Genomic DNA, 27970 nt, shown 5'->3' with positions numbered 1-27970 from the left:
CGTCAGCTCGAATCCGTCAGCTGGCCCCTCCACCTAGCCTGTGCGAGAATCCTGACCGAACGAGCTGCGGAAACGGCACCGCGAGTAGCCCACCGCTGCCGGAATCATCGGACTGGAACCAAAATTATCTCTCAGATAAGGGCGTTTTAAGGCTCTAAGATTCTTAATTGGAATTGGAAGCAGCAGGACCAACAACATCTATTTATTTGAGTCTATTTATTTATTATTTATTTGGTCGTCCATTGATTTTTTTTCGGGCTGTAATGGCTGGGCTCTCGGGCTGCGGCTGCTAAGCGGCAGGTGCATTGTCGAGGACATGTCTGTGTGTGATGGATTTCGCCTCGCCACTGAGATGATGGATCTGCCGGAGCCGACCGGAATTCACCTCATCCACAAACGAGCCTTCGATGGGTGAGAAATCTTAAATCGGGGCGCGTCTGAGACCTGTGGCCGAGGCTGTGTCGCAGGAGAGCGGGTAGGGGAGGGTGGTAGAGACACTGGAACGAAAATAAATAAAAAATCAAGCAAGCAGTGGGAGAATACAAACTATTAGAGCTGTTTAATACGTATGGGACCAGGACATGGAACACAACAGGGCCGCATTTTAATGATGACATTACGTTAAAGGCGTTTGGCACGGATTATTCGCCCTGCAGAGGGGTCGATTGGATGAAGTATACATCTTGGTTCATCTCCCGTCTGTTCTTTTGCCTTGGTTTAACCGGGTGATTTCCTACTAGCAGTTAAGCACCACTCCGTTGAACCGCCACGATGATGGAACTACAGTTGGATGAGGTGGTGTACCAGGATGACTACGGCTCCGTATCCGTGATGTCGGAGCGCGTGTCAGGCCTGGCCAACAGCATCTACCGGGAGTTTGAACGCCTTATTCACAGTTATGACGAGGAGGTGGTAAAGGAGCTTATGCCTCTGGTAGTGAACGTTCTGGAGAACCTGGATGCGGTATTGACAGAGAACCAGGAGCACGAGGTCGAGGTAGAGCTCCTGAAGGAGGATAACGAGCAGCTCATCACGCAATACGAGCGCGAGAAAGCGCTCCGCAAACAGGCAGAAGAGGTGAGCAACATCACATCACGGACTGGTTTTGTTTAGCTTGCATTATCGGAACATAATCCGCCTGTTGCTGATAATAGTGTTGTATTAAAATTCTAATAATCTTAAATAGACATATGAAACGGATACAGTAGAGATTATTTGCACTTTACAGGGCGTTTATGAGGTAGCCTATTATTAAAAAAAATATTGCCCAGACTTCAGCTATAATTGCCTTTGTCCTTCTGGATATCCATGCACACACACAACACACACACGCACACTCACACACCGGCAGACACATATCCACTGAGGACAGTCCTCCTCTGCACTGTTGGAGATTAGGTTTCTGACAGTGCAGGGCATCTCTCAGGATTCAGTGCCTGTCGCTCACTTGCTCAGTGCAAAATCACACCAACTCAAGGTTACAATTAGAAGTCCCTTTCAGACCACATTCACAGACATAAGCATCCTTAGTCATAAACAAGCACACTACTATAGACTTCAGGCCTACACTTAAAGATGCACTGTTAACTAAACACAGAAACACAAACAAACTCACAGCAATCAGAGAGCAGCCACACATCTGTCCGACTTCAATTCTGACCGTCTGGTGTGAACAGATGCATTTTAAACCCTCAAAAGCCTTTTCCAAACACCAGGGATAGGCTACTCCAACTGATTCACAGGGGGCAAAAGACCCCGCAGTCTAATCCAAATATGCAAGATCATTATGAGCATTTCCTATATTATCCAGTTGTGACTTGTTTTGCTAGTTGTCCCAATGTGAGTTGGTTAGAGGGTGTCTGATGTCTGATTTTATAAAATCAGAAACAAATTGTATGAAATAGGAACTAGATACATTAGTTAATAAGCCAGTAAAGGTGTTGTTTCTCTGTGTTGGTTTCTATCAGTGAATCCTGTCAGTACTGGCAACGTTTGCTGTCAACGTTTGCGTTGTCAATCATTTTTGCACAATTGCATTATAATCTGGCTACATTTTGAAGATACCCCTACACAGCGAGCACAGTGCATAACTTGTTGTTGGTATATAACATTGATATTGTCCAATGCATGTGTAATATTATACTTTTTTCATTATTTCTAAGTTTAACATTATTTCTAAGTTTAAATATGAATAGAATATGTCTCAGTATCTTTAACAGGTCTTCCTTCCTCTGTTGATATTGAAATAGGCCTGTGGATTCATCATACATAATCCTTGAAAAGTATGCAACGGTGTTTTGAAATAGACTTGCATATTGTATATTTACTTTGGGTTGTGAAATGTGATACTTTTATTGTAGGCAAAATTCTGGTGACCCAAAGATTGTGTAAAAATGTAAAAATAGCTCAAAGGTCTACCGCTATTGTATAGCCTGATGTGCTTTGGCATCACAAGGATTGTTCGGAGTTCATGAAATCTTTGCGGGGGAATCTTACATGTGTCAGAGTGTGTTTGGGGTATGGAAGGATGAAGTGAGGCGAGGACAGATTCAGATCTGACAGGGTTTGTTTTGAGTGTGGAACCCTGTTGTGAGATGGGGGATGGGTCAGAGAGAGAGGGTGATTATGGGAAATCAATAACAGACAGGGAGAGGGCAGAGCTGTAACCTGATTCTCTTAGGAGACGCTGCAGGGAGAGACAGAAACAGAAAGAAAGAGAGATGGAAGGAGGAGAGCGCTCGGAAGGCAGAGGGAGGGAGGGAGGGAGGAAGAGATGGAGAAACAACATCTCCACCCAGAAAGCCAGCAGCACATTGTGATTTCCGGTCCAGAGGGATTAGTGAAGTAATGAACGTGATACAGCAAACAATCTCTCTCTCTCTTTCTCTCACTCTCACTCTCTCTCTCACTATCACTACTTCTCTCTCTCTCTCCCTGTCGTTTTCTCTAAAAGAGAGAGATGTAAATTGTGTCATGCACGTTTAAATGAGTATTAAGTTATTTACCGGTACTCACCTCAAATGTTCAAAACACAGACAGCTCTGTTACTCAGATGTGTGTTAACATATGCCATATTTGTGTTATTCAGTATTTATTCTATTTATGGGGTTGTTGGCATGGATCAGTGTTTGTTTGTTTGTTTGTGCATACGGCAGTTGCTGCCATTTGTCCCTCTTGCTGCTGTGCGTGCAGATTATAGAATTCCAGCAGTTTCTCAGTAACTGCAAAACTACAGAAAAGGCCCTTTGTGCTGCTGCTAAACTCGAAGCTCTAAGTCACTGTGTGTTTGTGCCTGTGTGTGTTTGCTCCTGAACACTGTTTGTTTCTTTCTCTCTCTCTTTCTCCCTCCCTGTCTCTCTCTCTATCCTCTCTGTCTCTCTGACTCTTCTCTGTTTCTCTCTCTCTCTCTGGTTTTCTGTGTACGTTTGTGTTTGTCTCCGAGCAATGTTTGCGCTCCTGCTTTACGCACCAAAAGTCGATAAAAGCGTGACTATATGTTTAGCATGTCTGTCAATTTCAAATTCATGCTTTTTAGGTGGTCACAAAACATGACAGAACATTTGATTTTCCATGTAGGATTGTTTGCTCACCTGGATTGCAAAGTAATGCATTACACTGGTAATTTCAAGCCATTCAGACCAGTTAAGCAAAATCTGTAATAGCAGCAATAGGTACAGTTTCTCTTGAAGCAAGGTATAGAGGATACTATACTTCATATTACATAGTAATAAAATGCTTATCAGTAAAATATGTTGTTGAATGATTGAGAATTTGTAAGGAAACATGATTGAGAATTTGATGGTAAGGAAATAACATAATGATTTTGTTCCGCATGTGTGTGGGTGCGTTGTAGAAATTTATAGAGTTTGAGGATGCTTTGGAGGCAGATAAGAAGGACCTACAGAGACAGGTGGAGTTCCTTGAACTGCAGGGAAAGCAACTTGAAGTCAAGAGCAAGAACTATGCCGACCAGAGTGAGTAGACAGATACTTTAACTCAAACACAAGATAGACAGACAGACAGACAGACAGACCGACACACACACACGCACACACACACACACACACACACACAGACACAGACACACACACACACACACACACATACACAGAGAGAAAGAGAGAGAGAGAGAGAGACACACACACAGGCACACACACATACAAATGATTATACAAGCAATCATGCTTCAAGCTACTTCCCTTCACATATTTGTCCCATTGTTTACAGACATCTTTGACACACTGCACATGCCCATGTATGCACAAACATAAAACAAGACAAATTCATCAAAAGAGCAGAGCACTTTGATGCAATGTACGCCATATTTATGTCCGTCCATAATGTTTCCATTTCCTTTTCCTTCCCTCTTGTGTAGTATCTCGACTGGAAGAGAGGGAAGGTGAAATGAAGAAAGAGTATAATGCCCTACACCAGCGTCACACAGAGGTGAGCTTCAGTTTGCTGGGCCCGATTTTTTTTTTAGCAAGGTCTCAGCAGTCTTGTTCCTAGTGCTAGTGTTCTGACCTGAACCTTGACCAGTGTTTGTGGATATGTGTGTTTGTCAGATGATCCAGACGTATGTGGAACACATCGAGCGTTCCAAAATGCAGCAGGCTGGAAGCAACCAATCAGAGAGCACAGGCAGCCGAACGTGAGTACCTTTTGGGCGCACACACACACACACACACACACACTCACACACACACGTAAAATGGAAAGAGATAGAGAGCATGAGTGAGAGGAAGAGAGAGAGAGAACAAAAGAAAGAGAGAAGGAAAGAAAGAGAGGAAAATACATTTTCATGAATTTGGTCGTCCTAGAGATGGTGTTGCTAAGTGCTACATGATGCGGCCTGGCAGCGACTGAAAACCCTGTCTGCTCCCTTCAGGCCCATCATCCTCTGCTTTTGTTTCTTATGTAATGAATCATAGTGGCACTGCATTCTCTTCTGGCTCATTTGCTTTTCAAGAAGCTGTTAAATAACAACACAGTTGCAAATCATGGTTGTAGAAATCCTGTCCACTGATGCACAATCAATTTCCCCAATATTGGATACATATCTGCATGTGTTTTCAGAACTACGAATGGCTACCCTGAAGAAGTAGGGAAAGGCTATGGCTACTTTTTGTCCTTATGCTGGTTGACTTATTTCAAGCACTGTTATGCTCCTGAGATTTTTGAGTGTATTATTGTGTGTATACCATACAGAGGTGCAGATCAAAACTGAAATGTGAAAACTGTTTGAAAATTATTTAGATGATGGCAGGTGTTTTAGTATTTCTTTTGCAGTGCTTCAACCCCTCAGTGCTGACTTGGTTGGGTTAATGTACATGCAGTGCTATTTGGACCAGTGTCAAGATTTATATATTGAGTGGGGAGTTTGTTGTGATACTACAGCTTATAGCATCATGCTGTAAAGGAGAAGTCCAGCCATTTTTCACATAGATCTGTTTCTTGAGGTTACCGAGTACTGTCAGTACGAAAGAAAAAAAAATGAATCGTTTTTACCAGCTCGCATTGCTAGTTCCAACAGCTAAAGCAGCCAGGCAGCTACAGTGCTACACTCTGGGGGCATAAACATGGGGGCTCACTCGGTGACCTTGAGAAACGGAGATCTATGTGAAAAATCGCTGGATTTCTTCTTTAATTGTTGGACATTGGGTGAAGGCAATTCCATTGAATGCTATGATAGCAAATGTAGTATTTTGCAAGGGTCTTTATGAAAGAATCTCTGATACGCAGTACCGTACCACTTGCTGTATCTTTAAAATCCTTTAAATTGTATGAATTTATAGGTGAATATCTGTGCAGTATTTAAGATTTTTCGGTTTTTCATTTGTTTGTACAAAGTATGTGAAATGCTGGTTCGTTTGTTGCATTTAGTTGTTATCATGCTATATCATTTAATAATATGTTTTGGCTGTGGTGTTTTGCAGTATGTAGTATGTGTTTACTAATATGTGTTTTATGTAGGCTACATAGTGTATGTTTGTTATGTTGTATGTATGTGGTATGTGTTGTATATACGTATGTGGTATGTGTGTAGTACGCTTCTAACTTCCATCTCTCTGGTCCATCTCTCTGTGCTTATATGGCTTTGTATGTTTCTACAGTCACCGCCACAACAACTGGAGGAAAAGGTAAACCTCCCACAACCCTCTGCATCCCTATTTGACCCAATGAAAGCAACCCTGACCCTGTGGCCTTCTCAATCCTTCCCTCTCCAATACTAATTAGGCTTGTCTATACCCGCAGAATAACAGAGTCCTGCCTATTTTTCCTCCGGTGGTGCACATGTTTGTTTCAGTGTGCGTGTGTTTTACTTCTGTTACATGTAATCTTTCTCTCTCTTCATCCTTGTGTGACCCTGTTAACCGTGTCTTGTGACTGACTGAGTGATCGTGAAACTTGGTGCGCTTCTTCTGACTTTTTGGCTCTTTTTCTCTCTTTTTCTCCTCAATTCCCCTGTCACTTCATGTATTTCTCTACCATTCTCCCCCTTCCTCTTCTCCCTCATTCTGTTTCTCCCTCCTTTTCTCTTCTCTTGGCTTTCTTTCTCTCCTCCCCTCACCCTTCTCTCTCCCTCTCTTCCTCTCCCTGTGCAGTAAAGCGGAGCGTCCTCCATCGCTGAGCCTGTACCCCTGTGGGGATGGGATGGTACGTGGGGGTGCCGGGGGGGTGAGGATGCTGCCTGACTGGCAGGGTGGTGACCTCGGTCGGCACAGCTTCACGTCCGGCTACCAGGTGTGCTAGATAGACACGCCTCCGACCCTCATCGCCCCAGGAGGGAGGAGCCCAAGCCACAATCACCATGACTACCACCACCAATCTGTGCACATCACGTCCCACCACTCACGACCCTGTTGGTGTCAGAAAGGGGATTTGAAATCCTATGACTTAGTAATCATATGAAACGTGTTAAAAACAACACAGACAGTAGCAGCAGGTTGACATGTTGACACCAGCAGGTCAGTGGGGAAAGGACTTCATCCCATCATTGGGCATTCACTATTTTTTGTTCTCAAGTGATGTCTGCTGTTTGTGTCTATTCAGACGCTGGTGGCAGAGTTCTCCCATTAACACAGGGACATGTGTCAGCCATCCAGTGTGATTTCAGAGTAGAAGCCATGCAGGCCCACAGCGCCATGCTTGTGTGGAAAGTCACTAAAAATACTCTCACTGTCTGTGTCACATGATTACATCCCACTGTCTGATAAGTCACTGTCCTCAACAATGCAAACCCTAAGCAGTTTGCTGTTTGATACTTTCAGGTGAGCCACGTAAAATTACATCACAGCAGTATCTGAGGCCTGAGGTATTGTGTGGTCTCATACCAGACCCATAGAATAAAACCCACAGATGTCTGCTTTGTCAGAGGCTAAATATTGTCTAATTGTAATAGCCTTTGTCTGCTAGCGTTTTACATAGACTCAGACATGAGCCTACTGGTGTTCTAATGTAATATTGCCCACTCAGTTCAGTTCTCGCTCTCCCGCATATTTTTGCATTTGTGGATCTATTCAAGCAACAAGAGATTTATACTGAGATCAACACTTGTACAACTCGTGTAGACGGCCCCTCAGTCTGAAACTTGTTGATGTATACTAAGAACCTTGTTTGACTTGAGAAAACCTGTAATAGGACCAGACCCACTTACTGATGGCACTGGATGAAATGAAAGCAGTGGAGGGGACTTCCCAGGAGTGCCTCATGCCACTCGTCTGTAAAACGTCTGCATGCGTCTGTGATCTAACAGAATGGTGTGCCATCTCATGCCCCAACATGGCCTTTGTCATCAGGTCACATGACTCTGAGTGGTCTCAGTCCTGTGTGCTAACAGAGCTTGCGACATGTGGTCTTTGTCACGTGTTTTTTTGTGTCCTGAAGTTAGAAGTTAATTGTAGTGTTTGCATGCTGTGTCATAGAATTGATATGCCAAGGCTACCTCTTCAATTGTAAAATTTAAATTGTAATTTGATTGTTACTGATTTCTATGTGCTGAGGATATGTCTGAATACCTTTATGTATGGCTTAGAGATGTGTGTGTGTGTGTGTGTGTGTGTGTGTGTGTGTGTGTGTGTGTGTGTGTGTGTGTGTGTGTGTTATCAGGACGGATCAGAGTCAGATTCCGTAGCTGCGACCCCTAGCAGCGGCGGTAGCAAGTCCAACACGCCCACCTCCTCGGTGCCCTCGGCCTCAGTGACCCCCCTAAACGAGGTGCTGGTGTCAGCCGGAGAGTTGGATGGCCACCGGGGAAGGGGCAGGAAGAGCGCCAAACGACTCAGCAGGAACATGGAAGTTCAGGTCTCCCAGGAAACCAGGAACGTCAGCATTGGTGAGTCAGAGGAAAAAGATGAGTGAGAGAAATAGAGAGAGAGACAGAGAGAAAGAGAGAGAGAGTGACAAAGCAAAAAACATGGGGTGACTAGAGCTGACGTCTGATATGGGTTGTTCTCATGCTAGAAATGTCAAGTGCATCATCCCCATGATTCTCGCCTGAGATAACTAGCCCTTAGGACATACCCAAAGAGTCCAACCGGGGTCATATATTTTAATATTAATATTATTATTTAAAAAATACACACTTTCCATACTCAAGTAAAAGTACAGATACATAGGTTATACTTTACTTGACATTATCGACATATGAGTGACATGACACTGTCATGAACGTGTCATAAACAAGTCATAAACGTTTATGACATAACGCTTCTGTTATTAAGTGACATTCGGGGTTTTGTCATAACAAATTAGGGTTAGGATTAAGGTTAGAGGTTAGGATTAGGGTTAGGGTTAGGGTTAGGATTCATGTGTCATGACAGTGTCTTATATTCATGAAAGTGTCATGTCACTCTTATGTCAATACTGTCATTTAAAGTGTTACCGATACATCTTTACTCAAGTGACACTCAAGCCTACAAAGATATTCCAATTTAACAAATGTATCTCATTATTATTTCACTATTTCACTGTCCCTATGGTGTTTCATAAAAACGTTGTTGCCATCTCAGCCAAGAATGAACTTGCAGACAAACAAACATTATTATCAAGGTACTGTCACTGGTGGAAAAGGTCTAATAGGAAACATTTTTTTTTAGGATAAGCAAATGACAAAACAAATAAAACATCTTGTCTGTACATATTCTGATAAAGCACCCCCCCCCCCCCCCCCCCCTATCGTAACCTTTGTTTTTAGGGCTGCCCCTTCATATCTTGCAAAAGCAACCCCGTCGTTTTTGTTCCACTGTTATTGTCCCATCCATTTAGGTTGAATTCAGCCTTGATGTTGGGAAGGCATGCAATGAAGTGAAATAAAAAGATAATGAAATCTCTCTTCATATTCATTAAAAAAAAACACTCCAGCAGTTTATTAAACCTATTCAACTCTCTCTGTTTCTCAAAAGTGTATACTGCCATAAATGTATCTTTACACCTACTTCCTCATTTTGGGAGATTGAGATCCATCTTGACCCGCCCCCTCTCCATGCACTCTTCACCTGCTGCTGCATTATGCTTATGTCACAAGGTCACCGTTTTGAACATTTTCTGTGCAAAAACGAGGCTAAGGTGAGAAACTGAGTTACCCCACTGTAGCTCTACTTTCTGTAGCTCTACAGTGTCACATACAATTTGAGCTGCTCTGATAGTAATCCCGGTGGCTTGGACGAAAAGCCTTGAGTCTTTACCAATAATGTTCGCGATGATAGATGTCAAAAAGTGGGCTGAAGAAGGAAATCAGATCCAGAGATAAGTACTGATTAAATAATAAAGAATATAGTAATTGGATAGAGGGTAAGTGAACGATTGGTGCGCTATCTGAGTAAACGTCAAAATATGGTACCTCACTTTAATTTGGCAATCTATAGCCGACGGATGTCTGTGTCTTGTGGGAAACTATGTAAAAAGAGTTCTTTGGTTTCTGTTGTTGGAAAGAACTACAGTCTGGTACACAGCAGTAAGCCACTACTCCCTTCTCTCACAGCAACTTTTCAAACTTTCTGCCACCTCAGCCTCGTTGTCGCGCAGAAATATTCAAAATGGTGACCACGTGACATAAGCGTACTGACTGGCTCAAGTTCTTCCTAAAGTACTCAGGATTGGTTCACCACCTGAGAGTATGGCCATGTCCACACATAGACAGGTTTTTTTCCGCATTTTGGCCTTTCGTCCACACGAGAACTCTGTGGTCAGTGACTGAAAACGGATATTTTTGAAAACTCCGGCCAAAGTGGAGATTTTTGAAAACTCTGTTTCAGTGTTTGCATGTGGACAGAGGAAAACAAAAAAGGAGTTTTTGGATTGTGATGTTGTCAATTCTCCGATTGGCCAATATTGCCATCTATTTAATTGACGTGTTCTTGACAACCTTCAATTGCTGTTTTTGGGTTTTGGGAAAATTCTCAGTTTTTAAAGATACCCGACCACGTGTGTACATGGCCTGTGGTTGCTCAACCACAGATTCAAATCTGTAATCCTCGGCCATAATATTGACTGCTTATTTCATTCATATGTCTTGTAAAATATAACAAACATCTTACAGACATGTTAAGAAGGTCAAGTATTTATACTTTGTCACTTAATAACCTCTGAAAAGTAGTTAGCCAGCAGAAAATGTCATTCTGAACAACTATTAGTTAACAACTATTTTTAAGTTTCTCATCAGCTGTCACTAATGTCTATGCCCTGAAGAAATGTGGGTCTGCATTTGAACAGTGGATCTTTGGATGAAATACCGTTGGACAGGGGCAGATATGTTTGGCTGACCAGTCTCCAGACAGCTAAACCCAACCAAAACTGATGGTTGTAGCTTAAACAGGATGATAGCACCATCAACACTAAAAGATAGGTAAATACTCAGTTGTAGGTTTCAGTTTGATGGTAAATGTGTGTAGCCAACCATGGGCAGGATTATAAGGATGAATGTATGAATACACACATATACATATGGGGTACAGCTGCAGTAGAAGTGAGTGTGTGTGACTATGGGTAGCAGTGATGAATCAGTGTGACTGTGTGTGTGTGTGTGTGTGTGTGTGTGTGTGTGTGTGTGTGTGTGTGTGTGTGTGTGTGTGTGTGTGTGTGTGTGTGTGTGTGTGTGTGTGTGTAGGTATGGGCAGCAGTGATGAGTGGTCTGAGTTCCAGGAGATCATTGACTCTACTCCAGAGCTGGACATGTGTGTGGATCCACGAGTCTATGGAGGAGGAAACAGGTGCTGACAACATACACAAACACACACACACACACACACACACAGACATGTGCACAAACACAAACACACACACACACACACACACAGACATGCGCGCGCACACACACGCACACACACACACACACACACACACACACACACACACAGTCACACACATGTATACTGTATATATTGATGATTGAACTGCACAAACACAGTATTTCTTCATTCACAGTAAGCATTATGCAAATATTTTCTCCAGTCCATCTCAGGGCATAGTGAACGAGGCCTTTGGCATCAACACTGACTCCCTCTATCACGAGATCAAAGATGCCAAGTCCGACATCATTGGCGACGTGGATGCAGGCGCCGAGCTGCTTGGTAAGTGACAGGCATGGAGGAAGATGACACAAGACAGGAGGTGGACTATCCAGGCAATGCAGTACATTTACACAAATTTGCACTAATTTAGAGCAACAGACATTTAGAGCAACGTTTTTATGAATAGCAGAGATTCTGACCCAGTTGTGAAGTCAAAAAATCTTAAAAAGGGAAATATGAGAGCCTGAATTTTGTCACCTCTGAGTCCATTTTGGTTTTTGTTTCCTAATAATACTAGTAGGACTTGCTGTAGGAGAACACTGATCTGGAATCAGTAGCTGTAAATGCCATGATGCTTTACGAGCTGCTAGCTTACTTTTACCAGCAATTCCCTGATCGGTTAAACATTGGTCAGATGATTTGGCATGTGATGAGCAGACAATACAATCAGCAGCACCCGATCATTATGGCTTTGACCTTTCGACCCTTGACATGCATGACCCCTGCATGATGCACACGCTGCAAATTTTGCACACATTCCCTGCTACAAAGACACCTGGGAATTAAGACTGGCTGCCAAGTCCCTTTCCTTCCTCACTTTAGTCACAATCTTAATCAGTTTTTGATTAATTAGGGAATTTTTTTTTATTTTCAAATTTAATTTAGAGTAATTAGTGAATTTATATCTTAGTTATTGTTTTTAACTTGTTTGTTTGTTAGCAGATTATTTTGTGTTGGCAACAGGTAATTTGTCTTTTGTCTTTAGGTCCGATATCAAGCGATATCAAGTATGATTTAATTTGCAATACAATTTCAAATACCTTTCGCCCTTCTCCATTTCCCTTAGGAGCCTTTTTGTTTGTCAACTTAGTGAGATGGCATTAATTATTATTTTGATCGGTCACTTCCCTCACATTGACCCTTGACCTGTTCTCTGTGCTTCCTTTTCCATGTGTGCTTCTGCTGGCCACGGCACTAGGGGAGTTCTCAGGTGTGTATCTTCACGGCTTTTTTGTTGGTTTCCTTTTGTTCAGCCTCCCACACCAGCTCACAGTGTAATGGCAGCCCACATGTCCTGCTGAAAACACACAGACACACGCACACACACACACACCACACACACACACACACGCACACACACGCACACACACGCACGCACGCACGCACACACACACACACACACACACACACACTATACACATACACACACAACACACACACTACTCACACACACACACACACACACACACACACCAAAACGTGACAGAACTAGTGTGTGTGTAACAGAGAAAGAAGATGAGATATAAAGTGCAGCGCTTGTAGTGTACGTGTGGATCAGAGTAGGAGTGTGTGTGAGTGTGAGAGGCTGTTTTTAGAGACTGTTGTATGGTTCTCTAGTAGAAGCGCTGCCCTTTTTAAATCTCTTTAGCTTCTTTGTACACCCTCTAACTGGTGTTTCTTCACTGTCCTTTCTCTTTCTCTCACCCTCTCTCACTATCCCCCAATCCCTGCTGCTTATGCTCTGCATTGGGGCTTGCCTTTTTGCTCTTCCCAATCCACCCCCACTCTCTCCTCTCTCTCCCTCCCCCCCCCCCCTCTCTCTCCCTCTCTCCCCCCCTCTCTCTCTCTCCCTCTCTCCCTCTCTATTCCCTTTATCTTTGCCTCTTTGCCTCTTTTCCTCTGCGTCCCCTAGTGCGAGATGATTTCTTCGGTAAGGCTTCATGCAGTTCCTCAACCTCACCACTGAACTTTTGTCTGGAGTTTGACCCCATCCTGTGATGTCACTTCCCTGCCCATTGATTCAGCTTTGGCTGTGATATCATTACCCAAGTTCCCTATGGGCTTTGCTGCTATTCTTTTACTTCACATTATTTCACTTTTCAGTGCTTTTGTGAGAGACTTGTGTTTGGGATATGTGTTTTTCCTTGTTTCTTTGTGTATGCTACAGATCTACAAAAGCACACATTTACATTAACATTTATATTTATTCATTTAGCTGACGCGAAAGTGTAAGTCCAAAGTGACTTACAAACAAAATAGGGAGCAATCAAGGGAATAGGAGACCAACTGCTTAAGACACTCCAAACAGAAATCCCTGGAACATGCAGGATTTATTTATAAATGTATGTCCCAGGGATATAACTAGGGAACTTTGTTCTTAACACATCGGGCTAACTGTGTTTGGTTAACTGCATCGCGTGATGATCGCTTTATTTTCTATTTGGGCTGTTTGTGCTTCCACTCCCCTCCTCACACTGTCTTCCACTACTAGTTTACACTCAAGAGACAAACAGGCTGTGTAAGGATATGCGTGTGGATTTTATATGCATACCTGAGGACCTCAGAACAATGAGCACATCTGAATGGTCCCCATAATCCTGCAGAGCGCTGACTGTGACTCTCTCATACAGGGATGGGGAAGGAGGTGGAGAATCTGCTGACAGAAAACAAACAGCTACTGGAGACAAAGTAAGCCACAAATAAGAGCCAGGAAGCCTGGTTACGGCTATATAAATAGAGCGGATGTAGGAGAGAGATTTGATTGGTTTTGTATGTTGACTGTTAACACTCCACAATGGTCATGGGTGGACATTGCATGAGTATGTGAGACTGGGTGTGTAGTGTAATTGCGTGGTCTATGTGTGTTATGTCGGATATGTTTGTGGGTGTGCACACATTTGTTTGTGTGTGTGTGTGTGTGTGTGTGTGTGTGTGTGTGTGTGTGTGTGAGTGTATTTTCACCATGGTGACTATCCTATGCAGGAATGCCCTGAACATTGTGAAGAATGACCTCATAGCTAAAGTGGACGAGCTCTCATCTGAGCAAGAAGTGTTGCGGGAGGAACTGGAGGCAGTCAAACAGTCCAAGAACAAAGTGGACGCCAGGGTCAAAGAGCTGGAGGAGGACCTTAAGAGGTGAGAGGTCAGGCATGAGTCACAAGCATGATACTCATGCAAGTGGGGTTTGAATTCAGATGCTGGCCAGATGATACCAAGAGAAATAAAACTAACCAAACAAAACATTTTTTTTTCCCACAGGCAATAGAAATATTTTCTTTCAGCCTCAGGCCAAGATTATAATTTTTTTTTAAGTGTATTGGTGTGTGTATTTAGAAAACAATATTATTGTAATGATTTATTTAAAAAAGAATAACAGAGGAATATTTTTAACTAAAGAAACTGATTTGACTAATTGCAGCTAATTTTGGTTGTACTGTTGTGCACATGACGTATGCTGTATACTTTAGTTTAAAACGTATAGTTTTATTGTCCAGTAATTTGGTTTTTATATTGCTTTTTATTGACCAGTAATTTCCATATTTAATGGATACGGTTTGTTCTATGACTGAAAGCCATGCTTGTTAGTCAAAACCTGTCTCTGTCTTTTCATTTCTTCTTCACTCGTCAGGCTTAAGGCAGAGGCTCTAGGAGCGTCTCAGGATTCAAAGGATGAAGGTGGAGAAGATGTGAGTAAAAATCAGATGCTCCCTTTCATACTAAACCCTCACTGCAAACCCACGTTATTTACTGAAGTCCCAGAGCTAAACCTCTTACCTATTTGTTTGCCTGTCTGCTCTAGGCCTCCTAATCTGTAAAAAACCCTTGCTGACTAGACAATACTGTATAAACAGTATATATAATAAAAAATATATATGTACAACATATATATTTTATGGCTCATAACCATACATAACAGTTGCTACGGTTAGCATAATGCCTATAGCAGTGCAGCACTAACCTGCTCTGTGCTTGTGTTGCTCGTGGCTGTGCTGTGCTGTGCTGTACCCTGCCCCTGGCTCTTATTGTTGCTCACGGTGGCTCTCTACTGGAATGGCAACAGTACTCGTCCCCGCTGCAGGACGGCGACGTGGCCATTGCCCAGCGGCGGCGCTTCACGCGCGTGGAGATGGCGCGCGTCCTCATGGAGCGCAACCAGTACAAGGAGCGGCTCATGGAGCTGCAAGAGGCTGTGCGCTGGACCGAGATGATCAGGTGAGCGAGGGACCCCTCAGAAGCCACTCAAAGAAGGGCATGTGACCAATCACTACACGTCTTCAACACACCGATTACTACTTATTAGCAGACGCCTGTATGCGTTGAATTCGGATGGAAATGACTAATAAATGTTGAAATGCTTGTCAGCAGGCTCACTGCACCATCTGTGCGCTTTCTGTCTCTCCCTCTCCATTTCACAGAGCATCGAGGGAGAACCCTCAGATCCAGGAGAAGAAGAAATCTACCATCTGGCAGTTGTGAGTACCACGGGACAGCTTTGGTCTTTAAAAATGGGTGGATGAGATGCATCACTTTGGTCCCATGGAGAGTAGCTGTTGCCATGTGAACATGCAGTATTATAGCCAATGGGAATCGGTGCACCTCAGGGAATGTGGGTGTTGGCTGCTGTGAGTCAGCCTCACTTATAGACGATCAGGAGGGAAAAAAATCCTATTCTGTATAATAAATAAATGAAGCAATTACTGACTATAAAATGTGTATTTTGTTCTCTCTCTCTCTCTCTCTCTCTCTCTCTCTCTGCCTTTCTCCTCAGCTTTGCACGTCTCTTCAGCACCTCCTCCAGTCCTCCTCCTGTGAAGAGACCCTACAGCAGCGTCAACATCCACTACAAGTCCCCCTCGCCGGCCAGCTTTAACCAGAGGCGCTCCCACACCATGTGCCAGATCTCTACGTCCAACCGCACACTTGAGTTCTTCCCCGAAGAGTGAGCACCCACCCCAGAGTCCTGTGCACCTTCTCTCACTCTCTGCTCACTCTCTACCTCAGCTCTTTCACATGTCCCAGAGTACACCACTCTCCTTTCTCTCTCCTTCTCTCTCTCTCTCTGTCTCTCTCTCTCCATTGCTCTTTCTGTTTTTCTCTTCAACTTCACGTATACTGTCCATGCCCTATCTGGTGTGTGAGTTTTGTATTGTCGTTCCCTCGGGTGGGCAAGCAAAGGAGAGAGAAGCACATCACCACCACCTCGTCTGTTTTCTCACTCAGACAAAACAGACCACATGCATACACCACATGCATCGACATGGTTTCTGCTATGACAATCATGCATCGAAATACAAAATAGGTCAGCCATTGTTGACATCTCTTCATGTTCTCGTTAGCTTCACATCATGTTCTATTGCACCCAAAAGGACGTAAGAGGGCCGAACAAAGATAACCATGGATGGAGCGTGATATATCACGCGAGGTAGCTCAGTTAAAAAAGAAATAGGGTCGGAGACATAAGAACACAGCGGTAGTCATGATAACAGCCGTGTGTCCTCCTCTCTTCTGATTCTGCTGGCTTTGTTGGCTTGCTGCTACGCTGATGCCACTTCATCTGTAGCAGATAAACAATGGCTGTCTGCAGGCGCAAAGTCGTGCACACACACATACACACACTCTCTCTCACACACACACACACACACACACACACACACACTAACACTAACACACACACATGCACACAGATAGAGACACACACATATTCACACATTCATGCATATAGTATACAGTATGTTCTCATATGTATCCAAATATGAGCTTAAACATGGATGCATGAAACATGCATTCGGTTCACTCACTTCAGGTCATCAGGCATCCTGTTACTGGTCACCCACGTGTCTGCAGGCAGTTAGTGAGTAGTTGCTTGCACTTCATGTTGTCTGTCAGTGTTGTCCACGATTAATCTTTGTCGTGTTGCACTTTCAGCCTTTCTCTCTCTTCTCTTATTGCCTCTCCCTCCTGCTACCTGTCTATACTTCCATCTCCTATCCATTTTGTCTCTCTCTCCCCTTCCCTCTTTCATCTCTGACTTTGTTTTCCCCTCGCTGTCCTCCACGCTCCACCTCTCCTCCTCCCCTCACCATCACTCTCTCCTCTTGTCTCCCTCTCCTCCACTCCTTCTCTTTTCCCTCTCTGTCTCTCACTCCTTCTCTCGCTCTTGCATTTGACTTGGCAACGGCTGGCTGCTGCGCTGCTCCGCTAACGCTCGGCCTCCTCCCTCCCTCCCTCCCTCCCTTCTCTCTCTCTCTCTCTCTCTCTCTCTCTCTCCGTCCGTAGACTGCCCAGTAACGGCGTTGCGTCTCTCCTCAGCGACTCGGCGCTGTCGGTGAGGCGGGAGCAGCGGCGGGAGCAGTACCGGCAGGTGCGCGAGCACATGCGCCGGGACGACGGGCTCATGCAGGCCTGCGGCTGGAGCGTGCCGCCCCGATACAAACAGGTACCGCTCGCACCCGAGACCAGAACCCAGAACCAACCTCACACCCGACCCGAGCCGACCACAACACCTGAGACCGGAACAGTTGAGTGTGATTGCTCCTGCCGTTAAGGTGCTGATACATTGGGCAACTTTTTGAGCAATCACATGACTGGTCGCCACTGATCTTTAAAGTTCTCCAGATAAATGTTGTGACCCACTATCAATGGGAATGGGCCAACATCAATATACATTATTAACAAGGGTCAACAGTAACATTGCCCAGCAACATTTCTCAAAAAGTTGCCTGGTGTATCATCACCGTAAGGGAAACCTTCAATCCTGGTCCCAGTGCTCTGAGGAGATCCCTGGCACCTTGTGTAACAGTGTGGACTGTGCTGCAGAAGGCACTATGTCAGCTGTGCCAGCACGCACAGTCAGTGTTCATAGATGTATGCTGTCTTGCTTAGCTTTCTGCCTAGCATAGTTTGCTCTTTGGTTGTAGTGTGCAGTATGCACACTGTTGCAGTGTACAATGAAGTAGTGCAGTTGGGTCTATTTGAGTGTAACAGTATATTGAAGTGTGCACAGAACTCACCCACTGTGTGCTCTGGGTTGAGAAGTGGAGAATAGTGGATGACTAGTAGAGCATAGGATAAGCCTGTTCTGTGAAACAAGGCCTGAGTATAGTTATGTCTGTTTGTATTCACTAATATGTAAGAGTTAGCCTTCAACACACATTTGTGCGCCTCTAGAAGGGTCCGCTATGATAAGTGGTAGTTAAGTGTCATTGTGGCCTCATGATTTGGAGGTGACTTACCTCAGCGAGACATCTTTGTATACACCAAGGCCAGTGGCATGCGTGTGGTAGTGTGGTGACTGTGGCGACATGGCAGGAAACTAAGAAACGATGACCTGCGGGGGCATTACAGCAGATGCTATGTGTGTAGCGGTTGCCGAGGTGACAGTGTTGTCGCCGTGGCTCTAACTGTAATCTCCCACAGACCGCGCCCCAGGCGGAAGGCACGCAGGACAGCCCCCTGAAGAGGCAGCAGGCAAGTGACACCCAGAGTCCCAGCATGCAACACTTACTTCGCCCCCCCCTTCCCCCCCTTTTCTCTTCTCTTCTGCCTTGGCCCCTTCTAAAACCTGACGCCCAAACTCCTTCATTTATAAAGATAAAACCCCTCAATCCCTGAATTTGAGAGAATGCCAGAATAGGTTGCCAACTAACCCCAAAAGAAAACAAATTCCTCAGTAGGGAAAACTAAAAGCCTCAAGCTTCCCCCTTGTGACACCTTCTCCTCGTGGCTCTCCTAACAAAGCACTAACTCAGCTGTGAGCAGATTAACGCTGCAGCTCTCCTAGAGTGCCTCCGTTTGTACAACCGTGCATTGAGCTGTCCTGTCCCTACCACAGCCAGAACAATGGCACGTCACTCCTATATAGGTCATAATTATTTCAATTGTGATCGGCTTGATCTGCTAATACTTGAAAAAAATAGGGGTCTGCCCACCGACACAAAAAGCTTCCCTACTGGCTCTTCTCTCTGTCAATCAAACTATTCATTTTTTTTTTGTCTGGTCTTCTTGCGCATGTGTGAGCTGAAACCTAACCCCACTTAACACCTAACAGTGTTACATTTAGCCTCCACAGAGGAGTGTTCTCTGTTGGACACAAACCTGCATGTCAGTCGGCCCCCGTCTACCCCCTCTCGTCACGGGGCAGGGGTTTGGGGTGCTCCTGACAGGCAGAGTGGGGCATCTGGAGTGGACTCTGGTGTGTCAAGCAGCAGCCATTTGCAGTAACTGGTTGTAAGACCCTAACTTATGCCTGCAATGTCACCTTGCAGGCCAATGAGAAGGAGGACAACCGCATGAAAAACGTGCCAGTGCCTGTCTACTGCCGCCCCCTAGTGGAGAAAGATCCAAACAGGAAGGTAAACAAGTACAAGTCACACAAAGGCAGATTTTCTCAAGCCAATGTCATACACAGTATTGTGTAAAAAATCGAATGACCAGATTCCCAGACGCACGCACGCAGGCACATACACACACACACACACACACACACACACACACACACACACACACACACACACACACACACACACGGTTCAACAATCAGCAGTTCCGTGCAATCGGTCATCTAGTGGAGACTAAAGTGGCATTTGAAACTAAGATTTGCGAGGCTGCCTCCGCAGTTCCTACAGAAGTGAACTTTAAATGAATGGAGAATGCTGCATCTCCAGGCCCCACTGTGAGCAGAGGGGCTGCACGGAGCTCATTGTTACAGAATGGCCCACTGGCTTTTCTCAGCAAGCCCCAGCAAAACAAACAATCAAAACAAAGCACCATGCAAACACACACACACACACACACACACACACACACACACACACACACACACACACACACGCACAGAGACTCAGATGGGAATTTTTTTTGCAGCTGTGGTGTGCAGCAGGGGTTGATTTGACTGGCTGGAAGACGGCCAATCAGGACGCAGTACCTGCAAAGGCTCCAGCCAATGGCGCTGACCCACTGACAGCAGAGGAGGAGGGAGGCGAGAACAAGAGCGAGCACAGCTCACCGGAGAAGAAAAAGGTACGGCATCAACAGTCCACTCACAGGGCAGACCACTGGGGCTTGGCTAGTGAGACGACACCAAGGCTGAATCCTCCTGGTTCATTTGGCCATTCATGGCCATTTCTTAACCACTTGCACAGATATCTGACAGAAGACATGCCACTAATTCATGTGAATTCAATTGTGGGATATTTGACCCTCCCACCATCCTAGTAAACATTCATGGCTGGACCAGTGCTGGCCTCATCTGCCACGTGGAGTAATGCAATAGTCAGTAGACCTCCAGTCATTGTCATTTATATTGATTTTGCCTCATTTGCCAACCAAAGTGTGTATGTGGCAAAGGACTTGCAGACGTCCAAACTAACATATCGCAAGAGTAGACTGTAGAAAAGCTCTTAACTATCTTAACTGTTTGGCTCACCAAATATCTGTCAGTGGCCCTCTGTACCCAGATCTGATGCTCTTCAGGACTTTTGTGATAATCTTGTTTTTGATTTCTGTGTTTACTATGTCACACTTCAGCCTAAGGAGCTGCATGAGATGGACTCTATGAGCAGCCGCGTGTGGATCCTGACCAGCACTCACTCGGGCAGCAAGGTGGTCATCATAGATGCCAACCAGCCCGGCTCACTGGTCGACCAGTTTAATGTGTGTAACGCTCATGTGCTGTGCATTTCCAGCGTGCCAGGTTTGTGTGCCACACCCACACACACGCACATTTTCTTATACACACAAGTGGCATACAACTGTCTGAACCCCAGCTCATAATCACACGATCCCATTAAATAACTACATGTAACAGAGTTGAAAATAACACCTGCAATAGTGAGGGTCGTCACACACAGTCACAGTCAACAAGTGAATGACATGTTTTGTATGTGTGTGTTTGTGTGTGTGTGTGTGTGTGTATGTGCGTATGTACGCGCGTTGCGTGTTTGACCAGCTGCCAGTGATAGTGATTACCCAGCAGGTGAGATCTTCCTGGAGCAGCAGCAGCAACCACAGCAGGGTGAGGGCAGCAAAGAGGAGAGTGGTGGGGTGGAGGGCATGTTAGCGGGCATCACTCTGGTGGGCTGTGCCACCAACTGCAGCGTAGTGCGCAGCAACTGCTCCTCACGCACCGACACACCTGTCCTGGACAAAGGACAAGGTGAGTCTCCTCAGAGTCTGTGTGTGTGTGTGTGTGTATTTGTGTATGTGTGATACTGATCAGTGTTCTGTGTGTTACTAATCTGTGTGTGTGTGTGTGTGTGTGTGTGTGTAGCCCCCACAGCTCCGGTGCTAAGCAGCAGGTTGGCCGTGTCCCAGTCGGCTGAGGAGGCCACCGAGGCCACGGAGGTGCCAGAGGAGGCGGGGCCTAACGAGGAAGGGGAAGAGCCCACTCAGACAGGGCCATTTACCGAGCACGTCTTTACCGACCCACATACGCACAGCACAGACAACAACACAAACAGGTGCACTACGCACAGCACAGACCACAACACAAACAGGTGCACTACGCACAGCACAGACAACAACACAAACAGGTGCACTACGCACAGCACAGACAACAACACAAAACAGGTGCACTACACACAGCACAGACAACAACACAAACAGGTGCACTACGCACAGCACAGACAACAACACAAAACAGGTGCACTATGCACTGGCACTGCAGACGTGCACACATGAACATGTATGCCGAGACCAACAGACACACGCACACACTACAGCCCTCGCAGACAGAACACACATAAGTTATGTTTTGCTATAAAGCAGAAATCTACAACACGCTGAGTCTAGATTATCCTCAGGGCATATCTGTGTGTTTCTCTTCCTCTCCGATTTCATATTCACTTCATTTCATATATCTGCTTGCTTTTCTCCATCTCCCTTGGTCTATTAATTGTGGTATTATCCTTACCCCCCTCTCTCTGTCTCTCTCTATCTCTCTCTCTCTCTCTATCTCTGTCTCTCTCTCTATCTCTCTCTATCTCTGTCTCTCTCTCTCTGCCTCTTTGTCTGCAGCCATGATGGTGGCCAGAAAGAGGAGGTGAACTCAGCTCCTGCAGACTCCCAGGAGGGGGGAGATGATCGCGCCGGGACCAGTGTAGCCCCCACTATGTGGCTTGGAGCCCAGAATGGCTGGTGGGTATGACACACTCACACACACTTGCTCGCAAACACACACACACACACACACACACACACACACACACACACACACACACACACACACACATAACCCATTCATGATCATATACAGGATTCCTGTAACACACAAAAGTACACAAACTCAACCCCCCCCCCCCCAAAAAAAAAACAGATTAAAAAAACCAAAAGTGAGTATGTTGATGATTTGGTGTGTGCTACCACATCTCCAGCCAACTCCTCCGCTGTTAGTGTTGGTGTACTTCACCTCTGTCCTATGTCTGAAATCAGCCTCTGTCTCTCTCTCTCTCTCTCTCTCTCTCTCTCTCTATCTTCCTCTCCTTCAGGCTCTATGTGCATTCCTCTGTGGCCAACTGGAAGAAGTGTCTTCACTCCATTAAACTCAAAGACTCTGTGCTCAGTCTAGTGTAAGTGAATCTCCAGAACTGCAGTAGACAGTGTGTGTGTGTGTGTGTGTGTGTGTGTGTGTGTGTGTGTGTGTGTGTGTGTGTGTGTGTGTGTGTGTGTGTGTGTGTGTGTGTGTGTGTGTGTGGTTGTGTATACACTGTGGAGTGTGTTGACATGGATGCAATTCTCTGTCTCATAGGCATGTCAAAGGTCGAGTCTTAGTCGCACTGGCAGATGGAACTTTGGCCATTTTCCACAGGGCAGAGGGTAAGGGAGAGAGGGGGCATATGCCTCTATGTGTGTTTATTTGCATATGTCAATAATGTCAAACATATCTTTAGATATTATACATATTTTTACATTTTTGCATAGTTTGTGCTTTTTGTTAAATGTGATTATTTTGTGTGTTTCTGTGTATACGATTGTGTGTAATGGCTGTGATTTTCCCTTTCTAGATGGACAGTGGGATTTGTCCAACTACCACCTGATGGACCTGGGCCGGCCCCACCATTCTATCCGCTGCATGGCCGTGGTACACGACAAGGTGTGGTGCGGCTACAAGAACAAAGTCCACGTCATCCAGCCAAAGAGTATGCAAATAGAGGTGAGTCATGTCAATGACAATGGCAGAGAGGACAAAGCGTCTTGTATTCACATCTTTCCCAAGCATCTTCCTCTTCTGGGCTCTCAAATTTGTTTTTGAGTGTCTTTTAACTCTATTTTTGTTGTCAAATAATCAGATACCATGATTGCTTTGAGCATTGTATACTGTAATGACAAACAGACAAGTGGTCGAAAATAATAAAAGAAACATGCTGTGTTCATATGCACAAACAACATTCAGTAAAGTGCATTGAAAAGTGTTGATTTATGTTAGAACGCTCACTCAGCCATGGTCTTAAACACCTCTCTCTTCCCTTCTTTTTTATTCCTGTCAGAAATCCTTTGATGCCCACCCACGCAGGGAGAGTCAGGTGAGACAGCTAGCGTGGATCGGTGATGGCGTTTGGGTCTCCATCCGTTTGGACTCCACGCTGCGCCTGTATCATGCCATCACCCACCAGCACCTACAGGACGTTGACATCGAGCCTTATGTCAGCAAAATGCTCGGTAGGGCAACCCTGCTTTATTCATGACACCTAAGAGACTAGAATATATTTGAGCACAATCATTGCACTATTTGAGAAAATGGTTAGTTGAACAATTTATTCTTAGAAGGTAAACTGAAGGTATGTTTCTATTGCCCTTGACTAAAACACATGCCCATTATTTCTTGTCACTTTGATTGACAGGCACAGGGAAACTGGGCTTCTCCTTTGTACGCATCACAGCTCTCCTGATTGGAGGAAACCGTCTGTGGGTGGGGACGGGGAACGGTGTGATCATTTCAATCCCTCTGACTGAGAGTAAGTGATATAATACACTAGAAAACCCTGGTCAGACAGAGACACTCCAAACACTCCCCTTCAAACAGAGATCAATGGTCAGCACTTCTCACTTTTCTTGCTTCTCTTCTCCTTATACCCTCTACTCTTTCTCTGACACTTTTCTCTCCTTCTCTATATTTGTGTCCGGTTGTCTCTTTCTATCATTCTGTCATCTTCCCGTCTGTGTCGTTTGACTGTGACTCTTATGCACCCCCCCTCTATTCCCTTCCTTCCTCGTGCCTGTAGCGGTAGTCCTTCATCGAGGACAGCTCCTTGGTCTGAGGGGTAAGTTTCTGGAGCTCTCCCTCCATTGCAGGCCTGGCTATTCTCCTTTCATCCACCTCATTTTCAGCCATTTAACTGATCAGTGATTTGATTTCAGCAGATCATGTTTTATATGATTTCATTCCTTTTTTTTTTTTGCATGACTGCAGGTGCATGTTGGTATTGTAATATCTATATGTAAAAAGTATTATGTTGTTTGCAAAAGTCTCAGTTAAAGGCAGTTTAATGATGTAAGCTAGCCTGTGCGGATGACCGCACAGTTATTTTCTATGTATTTCAGTTATGAAGAGCTATGCAACACAAACAGCAGAGTAAAACATGTTTTGGCTGAATATCATTTGTTTGTGTTACATTCCTCTTCAGCAGATTTAGAATTGCTTCTCTTACTATTATTTTTGGTCTGTTGTTTTTGTTTGGATGTTTGCATTTTCACATAGTGATGGTATTGGTACTTCTCAGATGTATGCTCTCTATGTAACATCTCCGTCCAGAAGTGGATGTGTGCTTAGATCTGAGCGACCTGACATTGTGTAGTATCTGGATGGGTCCTGATTGGCTGTTACTTTGTGTTTGTAGCGAATAAAGTGTCTCCCACCTCTTCGGGGGGCGTGATCCATGTGTATGCCGATGACAGCGCAGAGAAGAGTAACGGAAGCTTCATTCCCTACTGCTCCATGGCCCAAGCACAACTGTGTTTCCATGGCCACCGAGATGCCGTCAAGTTCTTCGTGTCTGTTCCAGGTTAGTGTGTCATCTCTGTGACGAGTGGTTGGTATTCTCTATACAAGGTCTAACACCATAATAGGTACATGAAAAGCAAGTAAATAACTCAGTATTTTGAGGTGACCAGTTCATAATAAACATAGTTCTTAAGTATATAGACTATTAAAACAGGTGGATCAGTGCAGTTGACAAAAAACATGGTTGACTTCTCTGTGTGTCAGATTTACAGCAACTTGTAAGTCCCCACTCAATAATCACACTCATTATATCTATCCTCATTCATTCCAACAGGCAATGTGTTGGCCACCCTTAATGGCAGTGTGTTAGATAGCCCTTCAGAGCCTCAGGGGTCCTCAGCTCCCGCAGAGACGGAAGCCCAGAGTGTGCAGAATGTACTGGTGCTCAGTGGAGGGGAGGGCTACATCGACTTCCGCATCGGTGAGACCACACAAAAATGCTGCAGACACCCTCTGGAAAAGCTGAACGTAGCCTTCATACTTCATCTCCATCTCCCTCTGCTGTCCCTCTAGGTGACGGAGAGGACGATGAGACAGAGGAAGGGGAGGGTGGCGCCCCTCAGATGAAGCCAGCGTTGTCGAAAGCCGAGAGGAGTCACATTATTGTGTGGCAGGTGTCCTACATCCCAGAGTGACAAGACCCCCACCCTCTATCCCGCTTCATCCCACCCTGTAACTACCCATGATTTCCTGTAACTACCCTGTACCACGTTATGATGGCCCAGTGCCCTGTAACTATACCCCCCTATCCTGTAACTACCTCCCCGATGCCTTGTATGTACCCCATTTATCCTGTAAGTACCCCCTTACTGCATTGTAACTACCCTCCAAATCCTGTACCTACTGTAAGCTCTGTAACTACCCTTTGGCTCCTCTATCTAGTCCTCGGCACATTTTAACTACACCCTCATTTACCAATGCCCTATACCTTGTATGTATTGATTCTGGTGGGAAACCAGACCCCAAAGCACTGCTAAATCTCCCTTACTTCTCAGAACCTTTGTATTCCAAACTACTACAGCTGAAAAAAGCCCTTATAAATAGCCAGACACCAGCCAAATATGGACGTGGATAACCTCTGAGGACAGCCCAAGGCCCCCAAGTCCAACAATCCCTCTCTTCCACACTGACCTCCTCATCTCATCCTATGACTTGATATTTCATTGGAAACCAGCTCACAGCTCACTGAATCACCCCAGACACAGGCAGCTGATTGGTTCAGATTATTTTTGGACAGGCTCTGATTGGCTGATAGGCAAATATATCCTGTTACCTGACTAGTTAGTACAATGGTACAGTACAGTGTAAGTAACTCTTGCTTGAGGAATGAGAGATGGAGAGAGGCAAATGCAGGGGGGTTTGGCATAAAGAAACGTAACACTGGGGATGGACTCCGTGGGACAAAATGAGACACATAGTAAGTCAGAGAGAGAGAGCAACAATTACAGTGACAAAGGCATATAGCAAGTGACAAATCGAGGGGAATGTGAGGGCATTAGCTAAGGCTGCATCTGCATTAGAGATCGGACCAATCAGAGATAGGACTCTTCTGTCATCAGTGAGCTGTGAGAGCACTCATCCAATGACAACCCCCCCCCCCCCCTTCAAAGAGTGGCAGCTGGATGCAGGCCTACTGATGGTTGCCTGTTTTGAATGACAGCTGTCAGAGATGGATTTCCCTGCCTTGATGCTCTGTATGTAAACTCATCATTACTCTCTGTTCTCTTATCATTGTGGTTAAATATTAAATATTAAACATATTCGTGCAATGACAAAGATCATTGGTGGAACTCAACTGCCTGGTTCTTTGTGGTCATCAAGCAGACCAAGCTAGCTCTTACTGATTTGAATTATTTGGTTGGTCATACTCAGTTGGTCATAATTTACCTGTGGATGCTGGGTCATGTCTTTATAGTTAGATTTTAACATTAAAATGTAACAATATGATCTCATAGTCACATTTAAAAGCATGTGCATTGTGCTGAGCGGAAGAGGTGGTAGGCGGAAAGAGGTAGTAATATGATGTGATTCAACACAAAGCCTTTTTTCACACACCTTTATTTCAAGTGGGAGTTGTCGCTTTGGTCAACATAAAGCTAGTAAGAGAGCTGCTGAGGAAGACACACTACACAGAAAGACACACTTCACTGACAGAACATGAGCTACAAGTAAGACGTTGCCTGAATCAAACAGTGTACTTACTCCCAGGAGGGTATAGGTAACCGAGCAGGAAACACGTTCAAGTTTTAACATTTTAAATTATTGCTTGTCTATACAGCCCAGTGCATACATTCATGTGTTCCTGATATATCCTTCAGGAACACATTTACAAAACACTTGACCGTAGCTAGAAATAGATATAATCCCTGATTATATCAATCCCTATGAATTAGTCTGTTCGTAACTGGCTGTCATAGAGCAGGCTGGCATACTCCCCTGTATCTCATGCTTTCCCTAGAATACCATGTTTAAAATACACAGCTTTCATATTAAGAGAGCAAGAGGGACATAGTTAAACATCAAAAAAGTTTCAAATATTCAGTTTAGTATCTGACACATTTGGTAAATTGCAGATATTAACTGCAGCTGCATAATTGAGTTCAACTTTCTATCATTTGCATACAGTAGATAAATAATAATAATAATATATATATATTTCTACTGGACGGATTATGACTGAGTA

The 27970-nt window shown here is 44.7% G+C and overlaps 1 protein-coding gene across 13 annotated transcripts; it reads left to right on the top strand.

Moving 5' to 3' along the window:
• The first annotated feature begins 2 nt into the window (after positions 1-2).
• On the top strand, positions 3-27066 carry mapk8ip3 (mitogen-activated protein kinase 8 interacting protein 3). 13 transcript variants are annotated; one of them, XM_042086702.1, is made up of 35 exons: positions 4-411; positions 744-1077; positions 3854-3974; positions 4376-4446; positions 4566-4651; positions 6114-6140; positions 6606-6657; positions 8110-8335; positions 11108-11210; positions 11452-11570; positions 12490-12501; positions 13204-13221; positions 13922-13979; positions 14274-14426; positions 14920-14977; positions 15340-15503; positions 15707-15763; positions 16060-16230; positions 17568-17808; positions 18708-18758; positions 19556-19642; positions 20154-20309; positions 20817-20982; positions 21238-21444; positions 21559-21748; positions 22305-22424; positions 22775-22855; positions 23035-23102; positions 23291-23439; positions 23774-23945; positions 24128-24241; positions 24509-24547; positions 25124-25288; positions 25562-25708; positions 25801-27066. In XM_042086702.1, exons 2-35 carry the CDS (start codon positions 772-774, stop codon positions 25920-25922), a joined length of 4077 nt encoding a protein of 1358 aa, XP_041942636.1. In that variant the 5' UTR covers positions 4-411; positions 744-771; the 3' UTR covers positions 25923-27066. The 13 variants fall into 13 exon arrangements, with proteins under 13 accessions (XP_041942637.1, XP_041942645.1, XP_041942648.1 ...); XM_042086703.1 differs by having other exon boundaries at positions 3-1077; positions 6606-6744; positions 15352-15503; positions 17568-17727; XM_042086706.1 differs by having other exon boundaries at positions 4-1077; positions 15370-15503.
• The last annotated feature ends 904 nt before the right edge of the window (positions 27067-27970 follow it).

This window comes from Alosa sapidissima, chromosome 3, assembly GCF_018492685.1.
Source record: "Alosa sapidissima isolate fAloSap1 chromosome 3, fAloSap1.pri, whole genome shotgun sequence".
Taxonomy (NCBI): Eukaryota; Metazoa; Chordata; class Actinopteri; order Clupeiformes; family Clupeidae; genus Alosa; species Alosa sapidissima.
Note: the sequence above shows the minus strand (reverse complement) of the source record. Positions and strands in the feature narration are given on the sequence as shown.